General features: G+C 37.1%; 1 protein-coding gene across 1 annotated transcript in view; it reads left to right on the top strand.

The window, feature by feature from the left end:
* Window positions 1-26212, top strand: part of HSF2BP (heat shock transcription factor 2 binding protein) — a 118595-nt gene that overhangs the window by 53657 nt on the left and 38726 nt on the right. The window contains exons 5-6 of the mRNA XM_069074830.1: window positions 14258-14393; window positions 18894-19011. Of these exons, the coding sequence (XP_068930931.1) occupies window positions 14258-14393; window positions 18894-19011 (254 nt within the window). The remainder of the gene's footprint in view (window positions 1-14257; window positions 14394-18893; window positions 19012-26212) is intronic.

Here is a 26212-nt window from a genome sequence, read left to right as displayed (position 1 = left end):
ACTTGGCAAACCTTTTTTTGAGCAACTGGTTTAATTCGGTGATTTTCACATGCACTACATGAAATGAATAGATTTCATAATTCATTGAAGTATAAAACATTAAATTCCAAACCCCAACAGCAGTAGTGATGGGTGGTCCTTTCCCATCCCAAGTCCTTAGTAGTCAGGCAGGCAGATAGATTGGCCCAGGTTGCTATTAAAACAGGTCCTTTGTTTCCTTGTACAAAGAATCCAGTCCAGTCCACATTTATTAGGCACCTACTATGTGCCAGGCAGTGTGCTGAGCACTGGGGATACAATTAGTAAACGTCCCTTCCCTTAAAGAGCTTATGCTTTATGGGGCGGGGCTGGGGCTGGGGAAGACAACACACAAAAGGAGGCAGGAAAATGGGGTGAAGGGGATAGAGAGAGGTGGGTGTCTTGTTCTGTGGAGATGAAACCAGTCAGAGCAGCAGATACAAAGTGGAGTGATCTGAGAGTTCAGTTTCTCCCCTCTAAAAAGGAAGGCATTAGAAGACGTTTGATAATCTTCCCTCTAGAACTCCAGAGGGGAGAGGAGGCTGAAGAAGGTGGTGTCAGTCAGGGCTTAAGTTAGCAGTATGGTGGTGAGTTTAAAAGTGATGAACTCATTTTGTTATGTAGAGTGGAAACCAGGCAGAGCAGCAGATACAAAGTGGTTTGCTATTCTTAACAGCTTCTTTGTTTCCTTATACAAATAATAACTTTGATCAGTATTAAAACCAGTGATCTAAAAAGCTATAAAGGATCATAAGCTACTACTACTGCCCAAGACCCCACTTGATGCTGAACCTACCATTTTCATATTTGGCAAACTTTTAAAACACTGTATATATGTATCAATAATATTTATTGTTGTTGGACCAGTGAAAGACAATGGGCAAGGAAACCAGGGGGACATTGCAGTATTCTAGGCTTCAGGTAATTTGGGCCTGAATTAGTATGGTGGCAGTGAGAACAGAAAGGAAATATTAAGATATTATAAAGGGGGGCAGCTAGGTGGCACAGTATATAGAGCACTGGCCCTGAAGGCAGGAGGACCCGAGTTCAAATGCCACCTCAGACACATAGCACTTACTAGCTGTGTGACCTTGGGCAAGTCACCTAACCCTAACCTCTTACCTTGCCTTCCCCCTTCCAAAAAAACCCAACCATATGATAAAGGATAAATCAATAGGACCTGGTAATGTGTTGTAAATGGAGACCAACCATGTAGGAAACAGAAATAACTAGTTTCAATAGTTAGAGGTACGTAATAACATAGATATGGACATCAATTGGAAGAGGAAGTTTGAGGTATGAGTATTGAAAATAATGAGTTGCTTAGATTTTTGTTTCTGGAGGGCATTTTCTTACTTAGTGTGTGATTTAATACATAGAATAAACATAATATTTTCTATTGTTATCTATTGTAAAAAGTTGTCTCATATATCTTTTCCATGCTGTGGGTTTCCTTACTTCTTTGCCACAAACTTCTTTAAAACACTGAGAAGCCTTCTCTCTCTCTTCATTGTATTTGATCTCATAGTTTTTGATATGGTAACTCTTCCTTCTGTATATTGTATCCTTCCGTGGTTTCCCTAACACTCTTAGATTTTCTTGACTTCTCCTTTTACCTATGTGACTTTTCAGTCCCTTTTGCTGGATGGATCCATGCCCCACCCCCTAAACATGAAATTCCTTGGGATTGTCCTTGGTTCTCTCTTCTTCTCTGACTACACTCTCTTGATGGTATCATCAGTTTTTGTGGGTTCAGTGATCATCTTTATGCAGATGATTTTGAAATCTATCCATCTTAATCTTTCCCCTGAACTTCAGCTCTTTATTATCAGCATCTCTACCTGGATCTCAGTAGGTCCAAAATGGGTTTCATAATGCCCATATAAATCCATCTCTCTTCTCAACTTTCTGTTGTTGGCATCACAGTTCTTCTGTTTATCCAGATTTGTAATCTCACAGTAATCCTTGACACTTTTCTTTCCTTCCTCTCTCAATCAGTTCTAAATTTTTGTCACTTTTACCTCCATAGCTTCATTTACCATCCACATGTTTTTCTTTACTTATGCAGCCTCAATCCTAGTTATGGCCTTTGAATTCTCTTGCCAGGACCATTACAATATCATTCTAATTAGTCTCCCAGTCTCTCCCCTCCCTAATTGATCTTCCATACAGTTGTCAAGTTGATATTCCTCAAACACATCCCATAGCATCATTCCTCTACTCAGATATGCTCATTGGCTTCCTACTGCCTTCAGGGTAAAATATTTTCAGCCTGTTATTTAAGGCTCAAAATCTGGCTTCTGTCTCTCTTTCCAGTATTATTTCATCTGACTCTCCTCTGTGTATACTCTTTCAGTGACAGTGGTTACAGTGTGTTGCTCATGCATGACATTCCAACTCTTCCTTCCTTGTCATAGGCTCTTTCTCATGTGTGCCTCATAGAATCCTGCATTCCTTTCAAAACCACTACTCAGGTGTCACCTCTTATGCAGAAGCCTTTCCTGATTCAGCCAGTTGTTGGTATTCTCTTCCTTCCAGAAATTATCTTGTATGGGTGGAGTCAAGATGGCGGAGTAGAAACAGGGCTTCGGCTGGGCTCTGGCTCCTATCACCTCCAATTCACGTGTAAAAGGGGACTCTAAACAAACTTTGGAGCTACAGAACCCACAAAATGACACAGAGAAGCTAATCTCCCACTGAAGACAGCCCAGCAGGCCGGCAAGGAGCAACCAGTGCAGCACTCTGTGGGAGCCAGAGGTTTAGCCCCAGGTTGGGCCTGACTAGCCGCCAGCTGGAGGGACTTCAGATCACCAGCAGGTATGGCAGTTTCCAGAATTATCAACACATAGATGCTAAGGACAAAGTGAGAGGTCAGTGCAGTGTGGACTTTGGGATCCAGTAGTTGGGAGTACGGTTGGCCTTTATCCCCTGGAGGGAGAAGCCGCTGAGGTGCCATGCTGCCACATGGCAGCTTCAGCTCCTGGCCTGCAGACTGTAGGGGGACCAAGCGACCAAATGTGAGGGGTAACTGCTCTTGCTTTAACCTGCTCAGATCTGGATTGCGATCTAGGGTGGAGGTCCTGGGGTGTGTGACCAGCTTGCCAGAGCATGTGGAGGCTGCAGAGAGGGCACCAAACTAATACCTTTGGCAGCTGAGAAAACCCCAACATTTGGTATGAAACTCCCCTGTCTGGTAGCAGAGTCCTACTGTGGCAAAAAGCCCAAAAGTCAAGTAATTGAGTGGCAAGATGAGTAAAGGAGGGAAGCAAAGCAAACAGAGGAATCCAACATCAGACTCCTATTTTGGGGACAAAAAGGATCAAAGCATGGAACAGGAGGAAGACAGCCAAGTTAGAACTCCTGCACCAAAAACTTCCAAGAAAAATATGAGGTGGTTACAGGCCATAGAGGACCTTAAGAAGGATTTTGAAAAGCAAATAAGAGAAGTAGAGGAAAAATTGGGAAGAGAAATGAGAATGATGCAAGAAAATTATGAAATGAGAGTCAACAACCTGACTGAAGAAAATCACACCTTAAAAAATGGACTGACTCAAATGGCAAAAGAGGCTCAAAAAGGCAAGGAGGAGAAGAATGCCTTAAAAAGCTGAATTTGCCAGATGGAAAAAGAATCTCAAAAGCTCACTGAAGAGAATCATTCCTTCAGAATTAGATTGGAGCAAATGAAAGCTAGTGACTATATGAGAAATCAAGATACTATTAAACAGATCCAAATTGCTGTGGGCTGCTCAGTGTCCAGCACTTAGCATGATTTGGAGATGTGAATAAGAAATGACCAGGCCATGTGGGTAGTTCCAGGAAGAACAATGAACTCCATTTATTGATTCTTAGGACAAGGTTTTTATAGAGCAAATGAGACAAAGGAAGGGGGCTCAAGTATTCTTATCATTATCTTAGTCTTTCATATTCTGGAAGTAGCACAGAATAGATAATTTGATATCTATTTAGGATAGGAGACTAAAGTCTTAGGGTAAGATCTTTGATCTAGGCCTCAGGTACCTGCTAATGCAGCCACAGTCATAAACGGATACAATTGAGAGCAGATTTCAAAGCCAAAGCTGCAATCCTCAAAAGATATCACACTTAGAGCTGACCACCCAAAGATACCTGAGTGCTGAATCAAATATTTTGACTCTCAATGACTAAAATCTTGGGATATAGCCTGTTGGTCTCAGAACTCAAACAACATCCTTGTAAGTGTAACCCATGTCAAAAGAACTCAGAGCTAACTTGAGGAAAAGTTGCGTTTCAAAGAGGTCTTTGATATTCAGGTCCACTGATATCAAGGTAATTATCTGAAGTCCTGGCTCAGGCCTCTTTGGCTCCCAACATTTTCCCTCTTTTTAAGGAAGTTTAAAGGCAAGTAATTCAGTGCCTAAAGTTTTAATATTGCAGGTTATGATTCGTATAATGCAAGGTCCAAATATATAACAGACAATTATAATGATTAATATGGGAAGTAGATGCATAGGGATTTTTTCAATGTATCAGTAATTGTTTTTGTAACTCCTACTGGGTCAATCCCAGGAATGTCACTATGTTCAATATCTTAATAATTTGATTGAAAGCTTTTTATTTCTAAGGTGATATTGAAATTATGCCACCCTCCCAATAAGCAGACTCTGATTCTGTCCCATGTGGTATTGGGATGAGAGGAACTATATAAGCTAGTGGTAACACAAATATATGTGTATTTATAACCACATCTAAGTAACAATTGAGTTTTTGATGCTTTTAACTCATATCTAAGCATAATACTAATTATTGTGATAAATTGATCTTATACAAAAGATCATTATGTATATCCTGTGTCTTAAAGGCTACAGAAGCATTTTTTGATAATTCATTAACCTATTGTGCAGTTTGGATTGCAAACACAGGAGTTGAAACCATTAACAATATTAGGACAGTGAATAAAGAAACAAGAAATCTGACAAACCTTTTTCCCCCTTTTTAAAAACATCAGAAATTTGATGCAATGCACATACCTTTGATGTTTGATACCAAACATTAGTTGGAGAAAAGCAAAATAAAGATTGTTCAACAAGATCTCTACTAGATATACATTGAGCAAAAGTAAAATCAATGCAATTAAAAGTTCATACATAGATAGGTGTATCCACAATTACATTGGAGAGGGAGTCTGGTCTTGGGTTTTCAAAGGCAAGGTAACATTCCTTGCAAATTCATTCATAGATGGAGCAGTTTGTATCCCACTTAAAATAGAAGAAACAGTTGCTGACATTAAGAGGGAGGCAATTAGTCCTGTGATTTAAAAAGTCCAAAAGTCAGTTCTTATTAGAAAATTGGATGTTTCTTGAAGTGCAGGCTCCTCTGAAGTCTGTCATTATGTAATGTTCCATTAGAAGCCTTGTATCATTCTGTCAGAAGGTGGGACACCAAGTCATTTCTTCTGTGGTTGTCCTTGTGAGGGATCTTCTGATCCTCTTCTCTTTTCTGCATCTGGTGGAACATGCCTGGACATTCTATGTCGTCATCTTCAGTGGTCGTTCATCAGTGTCTAAAAAAAAATATAAGCACACCCTTGCCGCTACATAATTAAGCGGCAGGTCTTTTCCATTAATTTACTTTTTGAAATTGTTATTCTGCTGGTTTATACCCTTTTTTAGTGATGCTTAAAAAATTTTAGGGTATATAAGGCAGTAGCTAATTGTCCTTGTGATATATAGGTCCAAATCCAAATCACCTTATCATTTTTGTCAATAGGTTTCACAGAAAGATTGAAATGATTTGCCAGTATAGGCAAGAGCATTATCAGTTTTTGTTTCTTTAGGAGTACCTAAGAAATGAAGAACAATGTAAATGGAGTGAAAAAACAATGCTTCTCCTTACAGAAATATAGGTACAGGAGTAATCATATAAAATTGAAGGACAATAATTTTGTTCTGTCCATATAATGTGTTAAGTTAAATGAATGGGAGGTTTCACAGTCAGAAAATGATAAAAATGGTTTTAAGTTTTAATTTTTTTTTGAATGGAAATATAGTCATTGACTGTTGCCTTTTCATTTCTGAGGGATGTTACAGGGAGAGGACTCTCCATTATTTAAATATATGATTACATAGTGTCTTATATGAGGGAAAAATATCATTCTGAAAAAGTCAATTCTTGAAGAGATGGCAACAATAAAAATTAAATTAGAGACTTCTAGTAATACACTGAAAGTTTTCTTTCCCATTTCTCATTCACCTTAAATAGGTATGTGAGTCATAGTTATGATAAATGGTTAATCTTCAACATAAAAAGAACTGTAATGCTGACATATGGCTCAAAAAATTAAATCTTAGATTCAAGAAAACTCAACTTTCATGTTCAAATTGTTTAGATCACAAATTTAATCTGTGCTTGATAATACTTGTCTCACTCCAAATATCAGTATGTGCACATTCTTATGAATGAAAATATTTGGAAGTTGATATTCTCAATTCTTATTTAGCTTTAAACAGCAAAGATTAGCCAACCTTTAAAGTTACCAAAACAAAAGTGTATGAGAAAAAAGTTTTCACTTGTCACATGGATATATTGTAAGTTTCTAAAGAAGTGACATCCTTTTGCCAAAGACTATTATATTTTAAACTTGTAGGATTAATAGAGATGGAAGAGAGAGAAGGTATGTGAGGAAGGCATTTTGTGCATGATTTAACTATTTGCCTGGCCTGTTCTTGAGTAAAGGTGAAATTACTTAATAACATCCTTGCATTTTGAATGCAGAGATAAAGGATTAAGTGTTGGGTAAGTTTGTATTGTTAATTTATCAGCTAAAGCATTGCCTTTAGGGGCAGCTAGGTGGCACAGTGAATAGAGCACTGGCCCTGGAGTTCAGGAGGACCTGGGTTTGGATGCAGCCTCAGACACTTAACGTGTGAGCGCGCGTGTGCACACACACACACACACACACACACACACACACACACACTAGCCCTGTGACCTTGGGCAAGTCACTTAATCCCAATTGCCCCCCCCCCCCAAAAGCAAAAAAAAAAAACAAAAAATAAAAAATAAAGCATTGCCTTGTTGAATGGGCTCAGGCAAAGATGTATGAAAATAAACATAAGAAATCCAAAAAGGACCTTCTCCACCTCTAACCACTTGTTGTAACTGAAAAAAAACAATTGATATAACTTTTGATTATTGAAATCTGTCTCAATGTTCATTATAGTATAAAAATAATATTTACTATCCATAAAAATGTTAAGGGGTTGAAATTGTTCCTTAAAAAGACATATAATATACATTTCATTCTTTTGGGTAAATGAGAAGGAGTAGAAATAAATTCTGTTAGCTATTTATTTTAGGCCTCAGTAAAAGACTAACTTAGCCCCTTGTAAGAGAGGAAAAAAAAAGATGTTATTTTGGAAATGACTCATTGTTGATTGGAAAGTAGAATTGTATTATCCCTAGTTCCTAGATAAACAGTTAATAGGAACTGGCCAGGAAGGGTCTACCTTAATTAGCATTTCAATTTGGGCTTTAACATAAGGTTAGTGAAAATGTACTGGGAGGGAGCTTGAAGTGGTTGTCACACCTAGAATAGCCTTATTAGCATAGCTGCTAATTGAGGGTAGGAAACAATGGGTTTTTTTTGGCTTTGATGAGGAAGATAAATACACTCTTAAGATATTTTGTTACCTATGGATGGCTCCAAAGGGAATTCAGGTGTCCTCAGTACACTGATTTTTTTGGGGCTATTACTACTATCTGTCCTATAGACTTGGCACTGCTGAATGTCATTTTCAATAATTTTAAGTTTTTCTTCTGCTTATTTTGTTAAGGTTCAAGGAGAATGGAGGTTTGGTTCTCCCCTTAGGGTATTAAATAAGTGAGTGAGCTGATGTGTTCTTAACCCAATTTATATCTCTTAATAATTTTTGAAAATCATTTAAAGTTTTCACATTATCTCTTTGAATTGCTATATTTTTGAGGCTCAATAATTTTTTCTCTTATTTTATGTCCTAAATAATTGTATGGGGTTACAACTAAATTTTACCATAAACTAACCTGAGTGGCTTGAAATATTTATTGCTAGCTTTACTACTTGTACCTGAAGTGCAGGACTAGAGTCCTGACTGATGAACAAAAGGACAAAAGGATGAGAGAGCTTAAGTGCATTCTAAGATCATCCCAATTAAGGGTGTCTGAGTTAAACAAATTCATGATCCCCATCATGGTTTAATCATTGTATGAGAAAGGAATGTTTTTTTCAAATGCTTTCTTAACTTCTGATTTACATCATTCATTTCCGCCAGATTTTAAGTTGCAAATTTTCTCCCTGTTTTCCGCCTACCCACTGCCCCCAAATAGCAGTCCCACAGGATATCCCCTCCTCCAATCTGCTCTCTCCCATATTTTCTCCCATACCCCTTTCAACTTTTCCAGTGGATCTCTATGCCCCAGTGCCTATATATCTTATTTCCAAATTACATATAAAATAGTATCAATAATAGTATATATATGTATATATATATATATGTATTTGATTTTAAAACTTTGAATTCCAGATTCATTCCCTTCCTCCCTTGTCTCCCACCCTTACTGGGAAGATAAGCAGTTCAGTATAGGTTGTACATGTGTAGCTAATGCAAAACAATAACTAGTAGATATATTGTAAAAGACTGACTATATTTCCCTCCCTCCTATCCCACCTCCCACTTGTTCTATTATCTACTTTGATCCCGTCCCTTTTCAAAAGTGGGTGCTCCCAACTACCCTCCCCGCCACCCCCGTCCTCCCTTCCATCATCCCCCCTCTCATCCCCTTCCCCCCCTATTCTCCTGGAGGGTGAGATATCCTATTTAGTGTATATTCCATTCCCTCCTCAAGCCAAATTCAATGGGAATAAGGTTGACCCATTCCCTTTTGCCTTCCTATTCTTCCCCTCCTTTATAACCATTTTCCCTTGCCTCTTCTATATGAGGATAGTTTACCCCGTTCTGTCTCTGCCCATCTCCTCTCATTATATTCCTGTCTCACCTCTTAATTTCACCTTTTAAGTATCATCCCTTCCTGTTAAACTGGTCCTGTGCCCTCTATCTATGTATAACTGTAACCATATATACACACATTCACATATGTATTCATATGCCCATATACCCTCATATATAGACATATGTATATATATCTAATCCCTTCAACTACTGAGAAAAATCTCATAAGTTACAATTATTGTTTTTCCATGTAGGAATGCTAATAGTTCAACTTTGATAAGTTCCTTATGATTTCTTTTCCCTGTTTACCTTCTTATGCTTCTCTTGCTTCTTGTATCTGAAGGTCAGATTTTCTGTTCAACTCTGGTTTTTTCAGCAAAAATGCTTGAAAGTCCTCTATTCCACTGAATGACCATATTTTCCCCTGAAACATGATACTCAGTTTTTCTGGGTAGGTGACTCTTGGTTTTAATCCCAGCTCCTTTGCCCTCTGGAATAGCATATTCCAAGCCCTTCGATTCCTCAGTGTAGAAGCTGCCAGATCCTGGGTTATCCTGATTGTGTTTCCACAATATTCAAATTGTTTCTTCCTGGCTGCTTGTAAAATTCTCTCCTTAATCTGGGAATTCTGGAACCTGGCTATAATATTCCTAGGAGTTTTCTTTTTGGGATCTTTTTCAGGAGGTGATTGGTGGATTCTTTCAACCTCTATTTTACCCTTTGGTACTAAAATATCAGGGCAGTTTTCTTTGAGAACTTCCTGGAGGATGATTTCTAGGTTCTTACTTTGGTCATGGCTTTCAGGTAGTCCAATAATTTTTAAATTATCTCTCCTGGATCTATTTTCCAGGTCTGTGTTTTTTCCCATTAGATATTTCACATTGCCTTCTATTCTTTCATTTGTTTGGATCTGTTTAACAGCATCTTGACTTCTCATAAAGTCATTAGCTTCCATTTGCTCCAATCTAATTCTGATGCCATGATGCTCCTCATTGAGCTTTTGAGATTCTTTTTCCATCTGGCAAATTCGGCTTTTTAAGGCATTCTTCTCCTCATTGCCTTTTTGAGCCTCCTTTGCCATTTGAGTCAGTCTGTTTTTTAAGGTATTATTTTCCTCAGTCAGACTCTCATTTCATAATTTTCTTGCATTGTTCTCATTTCTCTTCCCAATTTTTCCTCCACTTCTCTTATCTGCTTCTTAAGGTCCTCTAAGGCTTGTAACCAGCTTGTATTTTCCTTTGAAACTTTCGGTGCAGGAGTTCTGACTTCACTGTTTTCCTCCTGTTCCATGCTTTGCTCCTTTTTGTCCCCAAAATAGGAACGTCTTGTTGGAATCTTCTGTCTGCTTTTTTTCCTTTGCCTGCTCATTTTGCCACTCAATTACTTGACTTTTGGACTTTTTTCCACAGTAGGACTCTGCCACCAGACAGGGGAGCTTTCGTACCAAATCCTGGGGTTTTCTCAGCTGCCGGAGGTATTAGATGAGTGCCCTCTCTGAGGTCTCCACACGCACTGGCAACCTGGACACACACCCCAGGACCTCCACCCTAGACTGCAATCCAGATCCAAGAAGGATTAAAGCAAGAGCATTTACCCTTTAGACTGGTGCTTGGTCCTCCTACACTCTGCAGGCCAGGAGCTGAAGCTGCCATATGGCACTGGCTGGCTGTGCTGGTGTCTCAGTGGCTTCTCGCCCTGGGGGTAAAAGCCACGCACTACCACTTACTGGTCCCAAAGTCCCAACTGCACTGACCTTTCACTTTGTCCTTTGCATCTATGTGTTGATAAATCTGGAAACAGCCACAGCTGCTGCTGATCTGGAGTCCCTCTGGCAGCCTGCTGGTCAGGCCCACCCTGGGGCTAAAGCCTCGGGTGGGGCTGGGCTCGGCTCCCAGAACACTGTGCTGGCTGATTCCTGCCAGCCTTCCAGGCTGTCCTCAGCGTGAGGTTAGTTTCTCTGTGTCATTTTGTGGGTTCTGCAGCTCCAAACTTTGTTTAGAGTCCCCTTTTTACATGGATTGAGGAAGGTGGAAGCTGGAGCAGCAGGGAGGTCCTGCTTCTACTCCGCCATCTTGACTCCAGCCCGACTAATATTATTTTTTAACAGCCTTTCCCACAATCAAACTTGGCCAGAATTGGATTGGAGGAAAGGAGACCCTTAAACCTTAAAACTTCTGTTCACATTGTTCATGCAAGTAATTTATTTTTTCTAATTTTTATCCTGATATGTTTTTTGTATATTTTTTTGACTTGCTATAAATACTGTATAAAGACAGCTGCATTGCATGTAATTGTTTGTGCCACCTTTGACACTTTCATTCCTGATGTTAAACATATCTTTAATATATTCCATAGGGAAAAAGAAGCAGAAATTGGTAAATGCTGGGTTCCTTCTTTTCCTAGTTTCTCAGTTTTCTGTTTTCCTTTTGTTTCCCATTCTATTACACCACCCTTTGGAAACCCATGGCAACAATGTTCTAAGCACACTAAATAAAATTCCTCTAATTGTTACTTCATAATAACAAACCCTCTTTTCTTTCACTACTTTCTTTAATACTTGAAAATATTGCTCCTGATCTTTGAACTGTACCCTATGCATTTGATCCATAGTGATAGAAAGCTTAAAAATCCCTGTATCAGCCTGTTGGAATAGAATGACTAGAATTGATTGAAAAAAGTTCCCTTACCCTTTGACTTGCGATTTTTGGAGCTCCTTCTGCTTGTAAGGGCCATCTCTGCTGTGGACCTTCTTTTCAGGTCCCTGTGTTCCCCATGTTGGGCGCCATTTGCCATGGGCTGCTCAGTGTCCAGCACTTGGCATGATTTGGAGATAAGAAATGACCAGGTCATGTGGGTAGTTCATGGAAGAATAATGAACTCCATTTATTGATTCTTAGGACAAGGTTTTTATAGAGCAAATGAGACAAAGGAAGGGGGCTCAAGTATTCTTATCATTATCTTAGTCTTTCATATTCTGGAAGTAGCACAGAATAGATAATTTGACATCTATTTAGGATAGGAGACTAAAGTCTTAGGGTAAGATCTTTGATCTAGGCCTCAGGTACCTGCTAATGCAGCCACAGTCATAAACGGATACAATTGAGAGCAGACTTCAAAGCCAAAGCTGCAATCCTCAAAAGACATCACGTTTAGAGCTGACCACCCAAAGATACCTTAGTGCTGAATCAAATATTTTGACTCTCAATGAATAAAATCTTGGGATATAGCCTGCTGGTCTCAGAACTCAAACAACATCCTTGTAAGTGTAACCCATATCAAAAGAACTCAGAGCTAACTTGAGGAAAAGTTGCGTTTCAAAGAGGTCTTTGATATTCAGGTCCACTGATATCAAGGTAATTATCTGAAGTCCTGGCTTGGCCTCTTTGGCTGCCAACACCAAACAATAGCTCATTGGGAAAACCACTGACGTGGAAAATAGATCCAGGAGAGATAATTTAAAAATTATTGGACTACCTGAAAGCCATGATCAAAAAACCTAGAATTCAAGAAATTCTCAAGGAAAACTGCCCTGATGTTTTAGAACCATAGGACCAAAAAGAGGTTGAAAGAATGCACTGATCACCTCCTGAAAAAGATCCCAAAAAGAAAACTCCTAGGAATATCATAGCTAGGTTCTGGAATTCCCAGATCAAGGAGAGAATATTACAATCAGCCAGGAAGAAACAATTTGAATACTGTGGAAACACAATCAGGATAACCCAGGATCTGGCAGCTTCTACACTGAGGGATTGAAGGGCTTGAAATATGATATTCCGGAGGTCAAAGGAGCTGGGATTAAAACCAAGAGTCACCTACCCAGCAAAACTGAGTATCATGTTTCAGGGGAAAATATGGTCATTCAGTGGAATAGAGGACTTTCAAGCATTCTTGATGAAATAACCAGAATTCAATAGAAAAGTTGACATTGTGATATGAGAAGCATGAGAAGGTAAACAGGGAAAAGAAATCATAAGGAATTTATCAAAGTTGAACTATTTACATTCCTACATGGAAAAATGATAATTGTAATTTGTGAAACTTTTCTCAGTATGAGAATAATTGAAGGGAATAGAAATATGTATATATATACATACATATATATGTCTATATAGGAGGGTATATAGGCATATGAATGTGAATGTGTGTATATATGTATACAGGTATACATAGATAAAGGGTACAGGACCAGTTCAATGGGAAGGGATGATACTTAAAAGGTGAAATTAGGAGGTGAGAGAGGAATATAAGGAGAGGAGATGGGGAGAGACAGATTGGGGTAAATTATCTCATATAGAAGAGGTAAGGGAAAATGGTTACAATGGAGGGGAAAAACAGGAAGTCAAAAAAGAATAGGTTAACCTTATTCTCATTGAATTTGGCTTAGGGAGGAAATGACATACACACTAAATAGGGTATCTCACCCTACAGGAGAGTAGGGGGGAAGGGGATGAGAGGGGGGATGATGGAAGGGAGGGCAGGCTGGGGGAGAGGGAAGTTAGAAGCACCCACTTTTGAAAAGGGACAGGATCAGATTAGAGAATAGAACAAGTGGGAGGTGGGATAGGAGGGAGGGAAATATAGTCAGTTTTTTTTTTTTACAATATTTCTACTATGTTAATGTTTTGCATAACTACACATGTACAACCTTTATTGAATTGCTTATCTTCCCAGTAAGGGTGGGTGACGAGGCAGGAAGGGAATGAATCTGGAATTCAAAATTTTAAAATCAAATGTTTAATATATATATATATATATATATATACCATTATCAATATTATTTTACATATAAATGGGAAATAAGATATACAGGCACTGGGGCATAGAGATCCACCGTGCCCTACTGGAAAGTTGGAGGGGGTATGGGAGAAGACATGTGAGAGAGTAGATTAGAGGAGCAGATATCCAGTGGGATTCCTATTTTGTGATGGTGGGTAAAGGAAAACTGGGAGAAAATTTGTAACTCAAAATCTTGTGGAAATGAACAATGGAAACTAGAAGTTAATGAAGCATTTAATAAAAAAATATTAAAAAATTATCTTGTATCTGTGTTCAGTTATCTGTACATGCTGTACATCCGTAGCAGAATATAAGTTCCTTGGTGGTAGGTACTGTTTTGTTGTCATATAATTTTAGTGTTTTTCACTGAGTAGGTTCTTAATAAATAGTTGTTTAATTGATTTAATCAGTCCTGGAAAAAGACAGATTAACATTCCCAGCTATATTTTTAAAAACTTTAAAGGAGTATGTGTTTTTAATTGTTCTTTATTAACTTTCAGGGTAAAGCATTGAAGTTTTTCAATATCACTGGACAAACAATGGAGAGTTTTGTAAAATCACTGGATGGGAATATAAAACAGGAGCTGGATTCTGATGAAAATCAATTTGTATTTGCTTTGGCTGGAATTATAACAAGTAAGTCATTTTTGGAACTAATTTATCTTTACGTATACTGTCTAGAAAATATATTGACATGGTACAGGCCAGCACATTTTGTTGTTATGTATAAACACACAAATCTTTTTTATGACATGTCTCAAATAACAGTGATAACTGAAAGTTTACATTAAAAATTTCTGAAGTTAGTATTTTATTTTCTATTTAAATGGGGAAACACTTTAAAAATCCAGAGCTTCAGCTCTTTTCAAATTAGCCTCTTATAATATCATGTTTAGTCTGTGTACTAATGTGCATGCCAAGTTAAGTGCTAATTTAGTTTTTCAAAAAGCTGCAGAGAGAAATCCTCTAAATTCTAAAATGAATATAATGAAACCACACTGCTCTTAGCCTGGCCAGATTCAGCCTAATATGGTAGTTTAGGCTCAGGACTGGAATGAAATTACATCCTTGTAGATCATTTAGCAAAAAATCTGAATGTGAAAAATTAATAAAGAAAAACTTCCCATATCTCTTAGAAGGATAGGCCAAAGTGAAAATACAGAGAATCTACTAGTAGTCTCCCAAAAGAAACTGCAGAATAAAAACTATCAACAAGGTTATAACTGAAATCTAGAGTTCCTAGATGAAAGAAAAGTAAGCAACCAAAAAGCAAAAAGTTCAAGTACCAAGGAACCACTGTCAGGATCACAGCAAACTTGGCTGCTAATTTTTTAAACAGGAGATTTTGGAATATAGTATCCCAAAATGCAAAAGATAATAGTTTATAAACCAGAAAAACCCATTTGGCAAAATTGAATATAATCTTCTCAGAGGAAAAAAAGTAAATCTTCTATTCAAAGACTTCCATATATTCCTGATGAAAAGGTCAGAACTGAGTAGAAACTTAGAGATTCAAATCAGAAATCAGGGATAGCAATCATGATTTCAAAAAAGGCAGCCATAAAAATAAACACTGCATTATACTTACAGGCACCTTAAATAATGAATTAATATTAATACTGTATGTGCCTGCATGTGTGTGCACAGGCACACACACACATAACCAGAATAGACAGTGAAACCATAGAAGTGGAGGGTCTCACTGTATTCCCTTCAGGACTAAACAAATGTAACAAAAACCTATTTATTTTGTTTTTTAAATTTTGGAGCATTGTAGTGTGATGAAATGAGGATTGGGTTTAAGGTAAAAAAAAAAAAACATCCCGAAAAGAAAGAAATGAGAATCATTGAAGTATTTTTTTTTTTTTGCTTTTGGGAGGGCAATTGGGGTTAAGTGACTTGCCCAAGGTTACACTGCTAGTTTTTGTGGTAAGTATCTGAGGCGGGATTTGAACTCAGGTTGTCCTGCCTCCAGGGCCAGTGCTCTATTCACTGCACCACCTAGTCACCCCTCATTGAAGTATTTTTAAGAAATGTACAGAAGAGAACAGAATGGAGGTCACAAAGAATGACAGATAATTAGGACCATGTAAAGTTACATATTGAATTTATCCTATATGATATAAAACAATCAGAATTTTATGACTATAGGTGCAGAAAAATCTTTTTGACAAAAATTCAACAATTGTTAAGATTAAAAACGTTTTAAGTATAGAAATAAATGGACCTTTCCTTAATATAATAAATAATATTTATCTAAAACTGAGAGCCAGCATTATTTGTAAGGAAGAAGCAAAGAAGCCTTTTAAATAAACATTGTCATTACCATTATTTGCTACAGTTCTAGAAATTATAACTGTATCAAATAGGTCAAGAAAAAGAAAGGTTTAAGCAATTAGAGAGATATGAGTTGCCCATGTGAAATTAAGTCTCACTGATTACTTGTCTTTTAATTAATAATGCATTTTAATAATATAGGAAATATATTATAAAACAATAAATAACAGTAATGATAACAATAGGTGACATTACTATTTAGATTGACATATTCAGTGCTGTAATAATCAAACTACAAAAGAGTCACTGTATAGAAATAGGCAAAATAATAACAAATATGAAAAAGGTAGGAAGAAAGGGGGCCTAAAGGTAGGAAGAAAGGGGGTCTAGCAGTACTAGATCACAGAGGTGGTGTTTGATTCTGTGCACTCCCCACCTCCACCCCAAAGTTATATAGTCATGAGTAGTTTTAATGTATAAGAAGACTATGTCCTTTCTCAGTTTAGGTGTGAAATCTTCCTGATTTCTTTAAGAACAACACAGTTGCCTGAACAAATAAGCTAGCCATACCCTTGGAGGCTTACAAAATATCTGGGTCATGGATGAGTTTTAGACTTAGAAAGTTGGAGGCCATTGTGCAAGAAACCCTGGTGCTGCTCCCACAGGGCACACCAGTTTATTTGAGACATGAATACTTATGTATCGATATACATTATATTACTGTGTTCATTGTGTGTTTAGAAGCTATATCAAAAATCTAGATCTTGTGGTAGTTCATCCATGTTCATTTTTTGGTACTTGTAAGCAGGCCTAGGCTACTAGCTTTTATAGTGATGTGATTCTAGACAGTTTGCGATGCTTATAAAATAAGATTTGCCTGATGACCTAGAAACTCAGAGTAATAATCCCCAAGTGCTTTATCCCTTTATGAGCCCTATACCTTTCTGAGGATTTTTCTGAGTGTTTTCTTTTAAGATGATCTATTTATTTTAATGAGGGAGTGACTGCAGACCTCCATGTAGACGGCTCTTTGTTGCAGAAGTGGAATAGGGAAATTTTAGGTGCTCTATGAAATGGCCCAGAGAGAATTTTTTGTTTGAACCTTGAGTTGGATTGCGTGTGTTGTCAGAATCCCTGGAGAAATTTTGGATACCCTTATTTGTTTCCAGGGACTCAGGTGAATTTTTGCCCACTAACAACATCAAAACAACTACAACAATAATAATAGTAATAACTAGCATTTACATAGTGTTTTAAGGGTTTGCAAGACACTTTGTATATATTGTCTCCTTTTGTTTGTTATAACAGTTCTAGGAGGTAGGTGCTGTTATTATCCTCATTTTACAAATGACTAAACTTAAATAATGTGTCCAGGGTGACATAGACAGCCAGAGGCAGCTAAGTGTTACAGTGTATAGAATGCCAATCCTGGAGTCAGGAAAACTTGAGTTCAAATATAGACTCAGACACTTACTAGCAGTGTAACCTTGGGTAAGTCACTCAACCTCTCTCTGCCTCAGTTTCCTGAACTGTAAAATGGGGATAACACAGTACCTACCTCACAGGTTGCTGTGTGAATCAAATGAGATAGTTCTAAAGCATTGGTTAGCATAGTGCCTGGCACATAGTAGGTGCTATATAAATGTTTATTCCCTTTCACATACCTTCCTCTGAGGCAGAATTTGAACTTAGGTCTTTTTAACTCCAAGTCCAACACTCCAGTACATCATCTAATTTAGTTTCTCCCTTGAAAGGTTTACTTTAACTTCCAGTTAATCCCAGATTCACTAATTCCTGTGGCAAAGCCTCACATTTCTAGCTCTATAAAGACTCATAAATAAAAAAATAACCAGACTCTGGCAGATGCAAGGGCAGCTAGGTGGCATAGCAGAGAGAGGGCTAGACCAGCATTCAGGAAGCCTCATCTTCCTGAGGTCAAATCTGTCCTCCAACACTTAACTAACCATATGACCCTGGGCAACTCACTTTACCCTGTTTGTCTCAGTTTTCTCACCTGTCAAATGAGTTGGAGAAAGAAATGTCTAACTATTCCAGTATTTTTACCAAGAAAAACTCATCTGGGGTCACAAAGAGTTGAACACAACTAAAATGACAACAACAAAGGCAAACATATATTCATATTTTCATTCCAGATATATTTTATTTATTTGTTAAATAGGGATGATAGCAGCCACTAACAAGAGTTATTATGAGAATAAAATGAGATATTTGTAAAGCACTTTATAAACCTTAAAGTACTATATGCATGCTAGTAGTAGTAGTAATATTTGAAGTTGACATTACTAACCCATATTATTAAAATTTATCGTAGTGGTGATACTTTCTCTGTTTTTTTTCTTGGTCCCACTCAGTAACTTGTGACTTTATCATGTTGGTTAAAAGTCATTAGTAAACACAGATATTTTTTTGAGGCAGATAGTCTTTTCCTTGGCTTTGCTATATGGTAGTCAGCTGGCTTTTCCCTCATCAAATATTCAAATGCCAACAGTTTAACAGACATTTAGTCTGCATCCTCTGAGAGCATAACATAATATTTATTCTGCTTCTGAATACATGCATTAATTAAATTAAAACAGTGTTTCATTGCAAAAGGAGTTGTTTTATCATCACAATAAGAATATCTCAGCTACCTTAATTAAAATGCTATGGTTGTCAGTTCAGCTTTATGACCTGTCAGTTCTTAGGCTAAAATAATTTTTAGTCTATTTTTGAATACATTCTATAGTTCTGAAGCTGAAATCAGATATTATTATCTATTAAGAACAACCTCTTGTAACTATTTAAATCTTGGAACCTTGTGAAATTTAACAATGAACTTTATTTATATTTCTGTTGCAGATGTTGCTGCCATAGCTTGTGGTCGTGAATTTCTGGTTAATTCAAGTCATGTACTGTTGGACACAATAATGCAACTTCTGGATGACTTGAAGCCAGGACAGTGTACCAAACTCAAAGTGTATGATGGATAATATTAAAAAGATGAAGCTCATTTTCTTATTGCTTAAAATGTATTGAACTAATCTATTTAATTAAGTTCAATTCACTTTGGAATATTCTTTTAAAAATATAGAAAGGATAATTTCCTTGGTGAGTTAAGGGAGCACTGTATTGTATATGTATGTATAGACACACATATACATATATGTATACACATACCATATATGCATGTATATGTGTATACATATACACATACACACATATCTATGGACTAAATCTGTGATTCATTGGCATTGGAAACTCCTAGGTGAGGAAACTCCTTCTAATGTGTAGGTACTGACCTTCTTTGCAGCTTATATTAGAGAGTTGCTTAGAGCACAGAGATGTTAAATTACTTGCCCAGAGTCACGTAGTCAACCTGTGTCAGAGGTGTGTCAGTCATGTCTTTCTGACTTCAAGGCCAGTTCTCTATGTACTCTCTCATATATATGATGAACTATTAAAATTGCACTAAGATTTTTGGGACACCACACACATGCACATATGGATATATGTGTATATACATGCATGCTCATATCTACATATGCACATGTGTTATCTCTCACATGTGTGAGAGATATACACAAATGCAAACATTGAATTAAAATTCATTCATTCAAATATAAATTCAGATTAATTCAGGTTCTGAATTTCAATGTCTTAAGCCAATCACTAATTTACAAAGAAGGATTTATAACACCTCAAGGTAAGACATAGTGAATAGAACACAAGATTTGGAGTCAGAAAGACCTGAATTTGAATCTTGCCTCAGATACTAATTAACTCTTTATCACTAGTCAAATCATTTAATCTCTGTGTGCTTCAGATTCTTTATAAAATGTGAGAGTTAAATTTGATAACCTTTGGGGTCCCTTCCTGTCCATAAATGGTCACAAATTAATTTTAAGCCATTTTATTTAAAATATGTGTATGTGTGGCATAGCATAAATGAGGAATGTTTATATAATTAAACCAAGATTTTGGTACATATTGAAACTCCAAGGTCACTGTCTTTGATTTTACAACAGGAAAAATATATAAGTTCAGTTTTACTTTTTTGCTTCATTTCATTTGGTTTAAGTTTTGTACTTAGATGACATTGACCTGTCAAATCAGATTTCACTTGGTAATCAGTTTTATTTTTTATTCCTTTTTGTAAATACAAAGATAATTATTGAGGCTGCAAATATTTCTTTCCTTAATCTCTTTTTTATAGTTGTAATTACCTTTGTTGTGCTTCTCTTTGGGGGTATTTATAGGTAAAATGATCTGTTCACTTCTGGTTTTTTTGTTGTTGTTATTTTTGTAGCAATTTCCCAAATATTTTTCTCTTTTTTTTTCTTGAATATACATCTTTTCTTCATTAATGATTAGGCTCAGTTTTGTGGTATGTTATTGCAGTTCTGTATTTTTGGACTGTATTTTTCCATTCCTTTCTCTGATTTTTTTTTTTCTTAAAGCAGTCAGGGTTAAGTAACTTGCTCAAGGTTATATGGCCAGTTATTTTTGTGTGGGTGCTGAGTATCAGAGGCTGGAACTGATCCCAGGTCTCCTCACTCGGGGGCCAGCACTTTTACTGCGCCACCCTTCTCTGATTTCTTATGGCTTCAGACGAATTCTTTGCTATTTGAATTGCATTTCCTTCATATTTAAAATCTTTCTTCTAGATATTTTCACATTTTACTCTTTATACTTAAAATTGTTAAGTATAACCACTATATTCTCAAAATTTAGAACAAAGGGATTTTATTCTTGTGGCAATTTTTGGGCTTTCTTAATTGATGCTTTATTGTTTATATTCAAAAGTTTTTAGCAGTGCCCTTATATTATTTCCTACAGTATGGTATTTAAGGCTTTTGATTTGGCATGTATTTCAAGGAGACTTGTGATCCTTAAGTTTGGATGTTTGGATGACTGGTATCTTATATATTTGGCCCATTGAGCCTTAACACTCAACCTAGGGATTACTGTGTTTTCCTGTCCCCAGTCCCAGGATTCTTCCCATAAGGTTTGGTCTCATCTTACCAATAAAGAAAAAGTTTGACAAGGCCTAATTAAGCTGCTTGTAGATGCTGACCAATAGTGCTAATTACTAATTAGAAAAGAAGAGATTGCCTTTATATGGGTTAGTAGCCCAATTATTTCAGTGGGTAAGGCTGATAAAGAGAAACTCTTCTTTGTTTTAAATTTTGTTTGCCACTCTTTTTGTCCTACTTACTTTACTGAAGAAATAAATCTGGAAAGGGATAAAATATTATTTCCTAATATTTTCAGTTTTACTAAAATATTTTTCTTTTTTTGAAAATTAATTAATTTATTTACTTTTAGTTTACATCATTCAGTTCCACAGTTTCAAAATTTCCCCCCCCTCCCTCTTCTCCCCTTTCCTCCTTCATAGTAGCGTGCAATCAAATATAGGATCTACAAATACCTCCGCATTAAACATTAGTCAGGTTGTAAAGGAATGTAACTAATGGAATGAACAATGGCAAAGAGGAATCAAAACAAAACAAGACAAAGAAAGAGAGCAAGTAGTCTGCTTCAATCTGCATTCAGACTCTGTAGCTCTTTTCTCTGGGTGTGGATATCTCTTTCCATCATGAGTCTTTTGGGGTTGTCTTATAATCTTATATTGCTAAGAGGCACCCAGTCTATCCAAGGTTAGTCATCACACATATGTTGTGTTTGTAATCGTGAACAAATTTCTCCTGGTTCTGCTCTTCTCACTCAACATCAGTTTATATAAGTCTCTCCAGGTTATTATGAAGTCCATCTGCTCCTCATTTCTTTCCATTACATTCATATACCACAACTTGCTCAGCCATTCCCTAATTGATGGGCATAAAATATTTTTAATATACTTTTACATTATCAATGTACACTTTTATTTTGAAGGGTATTTTGAGGTTTTTGTAGTTTCTGTACCTCCTTAGCCTCTGCAAGGGATACTGGCACAAAAATTCAGTTATTTTCCTAATCATATTTTTGCAAATCCTTATAATGTGCATTCAAGAAGTAAAGACAAAGATAATGAAAAATGTTGGAAAATATGGTTCTGGAGTAGGGAATGAGAGAAGCCAAAGGCTTCTACACAGAAGCCTCATACCTCTCTAATGTATCATGAATGCAGCTAGGTCCAGTTTAGTGCAAATAATGAATCCCTTGAAGTGATCACATTATTAAAAAATTGGTCCATTCAAAATTTCAGCTTCATGTAAAATATGGTAATTGATCAAAGCTAATGGAAATATGCATAACACACATAACAACAAAGAATAATAAAAATGTATTTCTGATTCAAGTTTTTTATAGTCAATCATCTTGTCCTTACCTCTCCCTCCTACTACATATGCTGAGATACACTACATATGCTGAGATCCAATCAAAAAGGAATAGGCCTCTTTGCTAGTCCTCAAATGTGAAACTCCATCTTCTCACTCTGGGAGATTTCACTGACTGCTATCCATACCTGGAATGCTCTCTGTCCTCATCTCTGTCCCCTAGCTTCCTGGGCTTCCTTCATGTCCTAGCTAATATCTCACCTAGGGGAAGGCTTTTCTTTTTCTCTTTTTGGAGGGGGGAAGGCAAGGCAATTGGGGTTAAGTGAGTTGCCCAAGGTCATACAGCTAGTAAGTGTTAAGTGTCTGAGTCTGGATTTGCACTCAGGTCCTCCTGACTCCAGGGCCAGTGCTCTATTCACTTTGCCAGCTACCTGCCCCCAGAAAGCCTTTCCTGATCCCTCTTTATTTTAGGGTCTTTCTTCTTTGATTATATCCAATTTATCTTGTATATAGCTTGTTGTTACAAAGTTGTTTGCATATTTTCTCTTTCATTAGACTGTATACTCCTTAAGAACTCCTTAAGACTATCATTTCTTTGTATCCCCAGTGTTTGACAGAATGCTTAGTGCATAATAGATATTTAATACTTAATAACTGATTATAGAAAACAAAATTTAAAATAAAAAATTACTGAAGATTAGTATTGCCTGATGTAATAGTAACGGAATTTGAAGATCCCCTTGTATTGGCAAATAAACAGGTATTTTGCACTTAGTTTCAAGTTAATTATATTAAGCCTCTGTTAAGAAACAGCAAGGTATGAACCCCTGTTGCTGATGTAACAGAAAGGGGTGGAAGAGGGAGGAGCTAATACCTCATATAATGAAAAACACAAGCTTTAGCCTCTGCAAGGTATACTGAACTTCTTGGAGCAAGCCAAGTGGAGGCTGAGGAGGAGAAGCCCAGGCTGGAGAAAGTGATTTTGATTTTGAAAATGGAGCTTATGGTGACAGAGCTTCTTCTGAGAGCCAGCCAGAACTTCTGCTAAGAGCTTCTGAGAACCAGCCAGAGCTGCCAAAGACTTCTGAGGGCCAGCCGGAGCTGCCAGAGGAAGCATGACTGTGGTGACATTACTTTGTATTTCTGTTTTGGGTCCATGTTAATTTCACAGGCAGAAAATGAATTGATGAGGATGCTGGCAATGTGCATGGATATTATTGTGGCTTGGTTAACCTTGTCTTCCCAGGAACAGAAACTATGAAGGACTTGAGATGGATTGGACACTGTGAGCTTCAATATGGAACGGGAACTGGGAGCTGCCTGCCTTTGAACCCAGGTGACAGTTTGGTGGATTCAGGTAGGAGCTGGGACCATGGAAGAGGAACAATGGAAGCTGAGAGTCTGCCTGGAGTCAAGATGAAAAGACCTCTCCTTGGGTATTTAATGCTGACTGATGAGATTGTAACATACTTGTGACCTAGGGGTGGATCGCCTTTGTACTTTCCACTAGCCCTTAAGAGGGTACTTAGTAGTGATTGATGATATTGCAACTTAATTATGACCTAGGGATGGATGGCCTTTGTACTTTCCACTACCCCTTAAGAGGGTAATTAGTAGTGACTCCATTTTAGTGATAAGTTGTGAAGTTATAAAATTCTTAATGCTGTACTTTGGTTTCTGTGAATGTTTTGCTCAGATTTGTTACTGAATAGAGTTCACTATACTGTGTAATCAGAACCTTGAAAGCTGTCCACAGCAGCAATTCTCTGGAAAGCTGCTTATGCTTGGCTTTATACCTGAACAACAAAATTGATTAAAGAAAGCAAAATTTAAAATTAATTTTAATTTTTTATTTTATTTTTTAAGCAATCAGGGTTAAGTAACTTGCTCAAGGTTACACGGCCAGGTGTTTCTGGGTGGGTGCTAAGTGTCTGAGCCCAGATTCGATCCCAGGTCATCCTGACTCTGGGGTGGGTGCTCTTACTTGCTGTGCTACCTGGCCGCCCCTAAAATTAATTTTTAAAAAAATTACTGAAGATTACACCTAAAGATACATCTACAATGATGATATGATGAAAACATTGTTATTATCATTTAAGCTATTTTAGCAGCATATACTAAAATATCTTTTTTTTTAATGCTGACAAGTACAGAGAACTTTGTCCATATCTTGAGGAATTTATATGTTTACTTTCTCATGCAATGAACCAAGTGTATTTGGATTAGCCAGAGTGTTACCTAAAATTGGTACTTTAGTACTTTAAATGAGATAGTTTCATCCTTGCAATATTTTTTAGCAGCTGAGCTGAAAGAACTTGAAAACTAGTCCTCAAAAACAGATTTAGACACTCATGCTTTTTCTGGAGACATCCTTAACTTAGAGGTCTTTCCTGAAGTTCTCCTACAATGGTCCATTTGATTGGAGGTCAATGAATGAGAAGTCACAACTAGAAAGTAAAAAAAGGGTTTTTAATAGCTATTAGCTGGTGGGCTGTTGTTGGGTGGATAGCATTAGCTCTGAAGAGAGAATCGTTGGATTTATTCTGTTATTGAATAAAATACAGACTCAATCTGACTCTTATAAAATACTGTTGCTCAGGTGTGGCCAGGTAGCACAGCGAGTAAGAGCACTGGCTCCAGTGTCGGGATGACCTGGGGATCAAATCTGGGCTCAGATACTTAGCGCCACACCCAGAAATAACTGGCTGTGTAACCTTGAGCAAGTTACTTAACCCTGATTGCTTAAAAAAAAAATAAAATGCTGTTGCTCCTTTCTTTGACTTATAAGATTAATTTTTCTGGAGAAAAAATATTTTCCACAAACTCACCAAGGTCAGGGCTGTGGAAAAAGGCAGGTTCTGGCCCCAGAGAGCATCCTACTCAATGATAACAAGACATCAGCTTCCAGACAGCAATGGAGGCAGAATATAGTCCTAGTAGAATGTTGTCCCATTTCCAAACTTCAGCTGGACATAAGACCTGAAATTTAGTGCTCCATCCAGCAGCACAGGGTAGGTCAGATTTTAGCCTTGGCATAAAGTCCTGACTTAAGAACTGAAGTTGTAGGTAGATATGAGCAAACAGTAAAAAAAACCGGACAAACCCAAGACTATTGTAATGAAGATAAGGTTTAAAATAATCCTAACAGTATCCTAGAGGAAAGAAATAATTCAGAAAAGAACAAACAGAAACTAAAAAAGGAGAATGAATTGTATGTCAAGACTTTTAAGACTAGATGTAAAGGGGTGGCTAGGTGGTACAGTGAATAGAGCACTGGCCCTAGAGTCAGGAGGACCTGAGTTCAAATCCGGCCTCTGACACTTAACACAAAAACTAGCCATGTGACCTTGGGCAAGTCACTTAACCCCAATTGCTCTACCTTCCCCCCTGCAAAAAGCCAAAAAAAAAAAAGTAAATGTAAGAAATGGAAGACGTGAAATGAGATTTTTAAAAATATAATTAGAACCCTTAGAAAGAGTGAAAAGTCACAACATTAATCAGGTAGTAAACAACTGCCTCTATTCCCCCCAAAACAGAATTAATAAAATAGAATTCAGTGATTCAATGAAGCAACAAGAAATATTAGAGTAGAATCAAGTCAACAAGGCCAAAAAATTAGAATAATTAGTTTTATATATACCATCACAAGCAACTGACCTAAAATACAGAATGAGGATTTAAGAATCACTGGACTTCTTATTTAAATGCTCAGAATTGGCAGCACAAAGGGAAAGCTCTCTCCTGACTTGTACTGTGACAGTCTGAACGCCCCCAAAAATTGTGCCAAAGAGTAAAAAAAAACCAATAAAAATATAAACACAAGGAAAAACCCATAACAAACTTCAGGTAACTATTTTGGATTGCTAAATGAGAATAAATTTAATGTTCAAACAAAATCTG

This window comes from Petaurus breviceps, unplaced genomic scaffold, assembly GCF_028583685.1.
Source record: "Petaurus breviceps papuanus isolate PSGF00001 unplaced genomic scaffold, PetGlider_PUasm1.0 90897, whole genome shotgun sequence".
NCBI classification, from domain to species: Eukaryota; Metazoa; Chordata; class Mammalia; order Diprotodontia; family Petauridae; genus Petaurus; species Petaurus breviceps.
The sequence above is the reverse complement of the archived record's forward strand: the minus strand, read 5'-3'. Positions and strand labels throughout refer to the sequence as shown.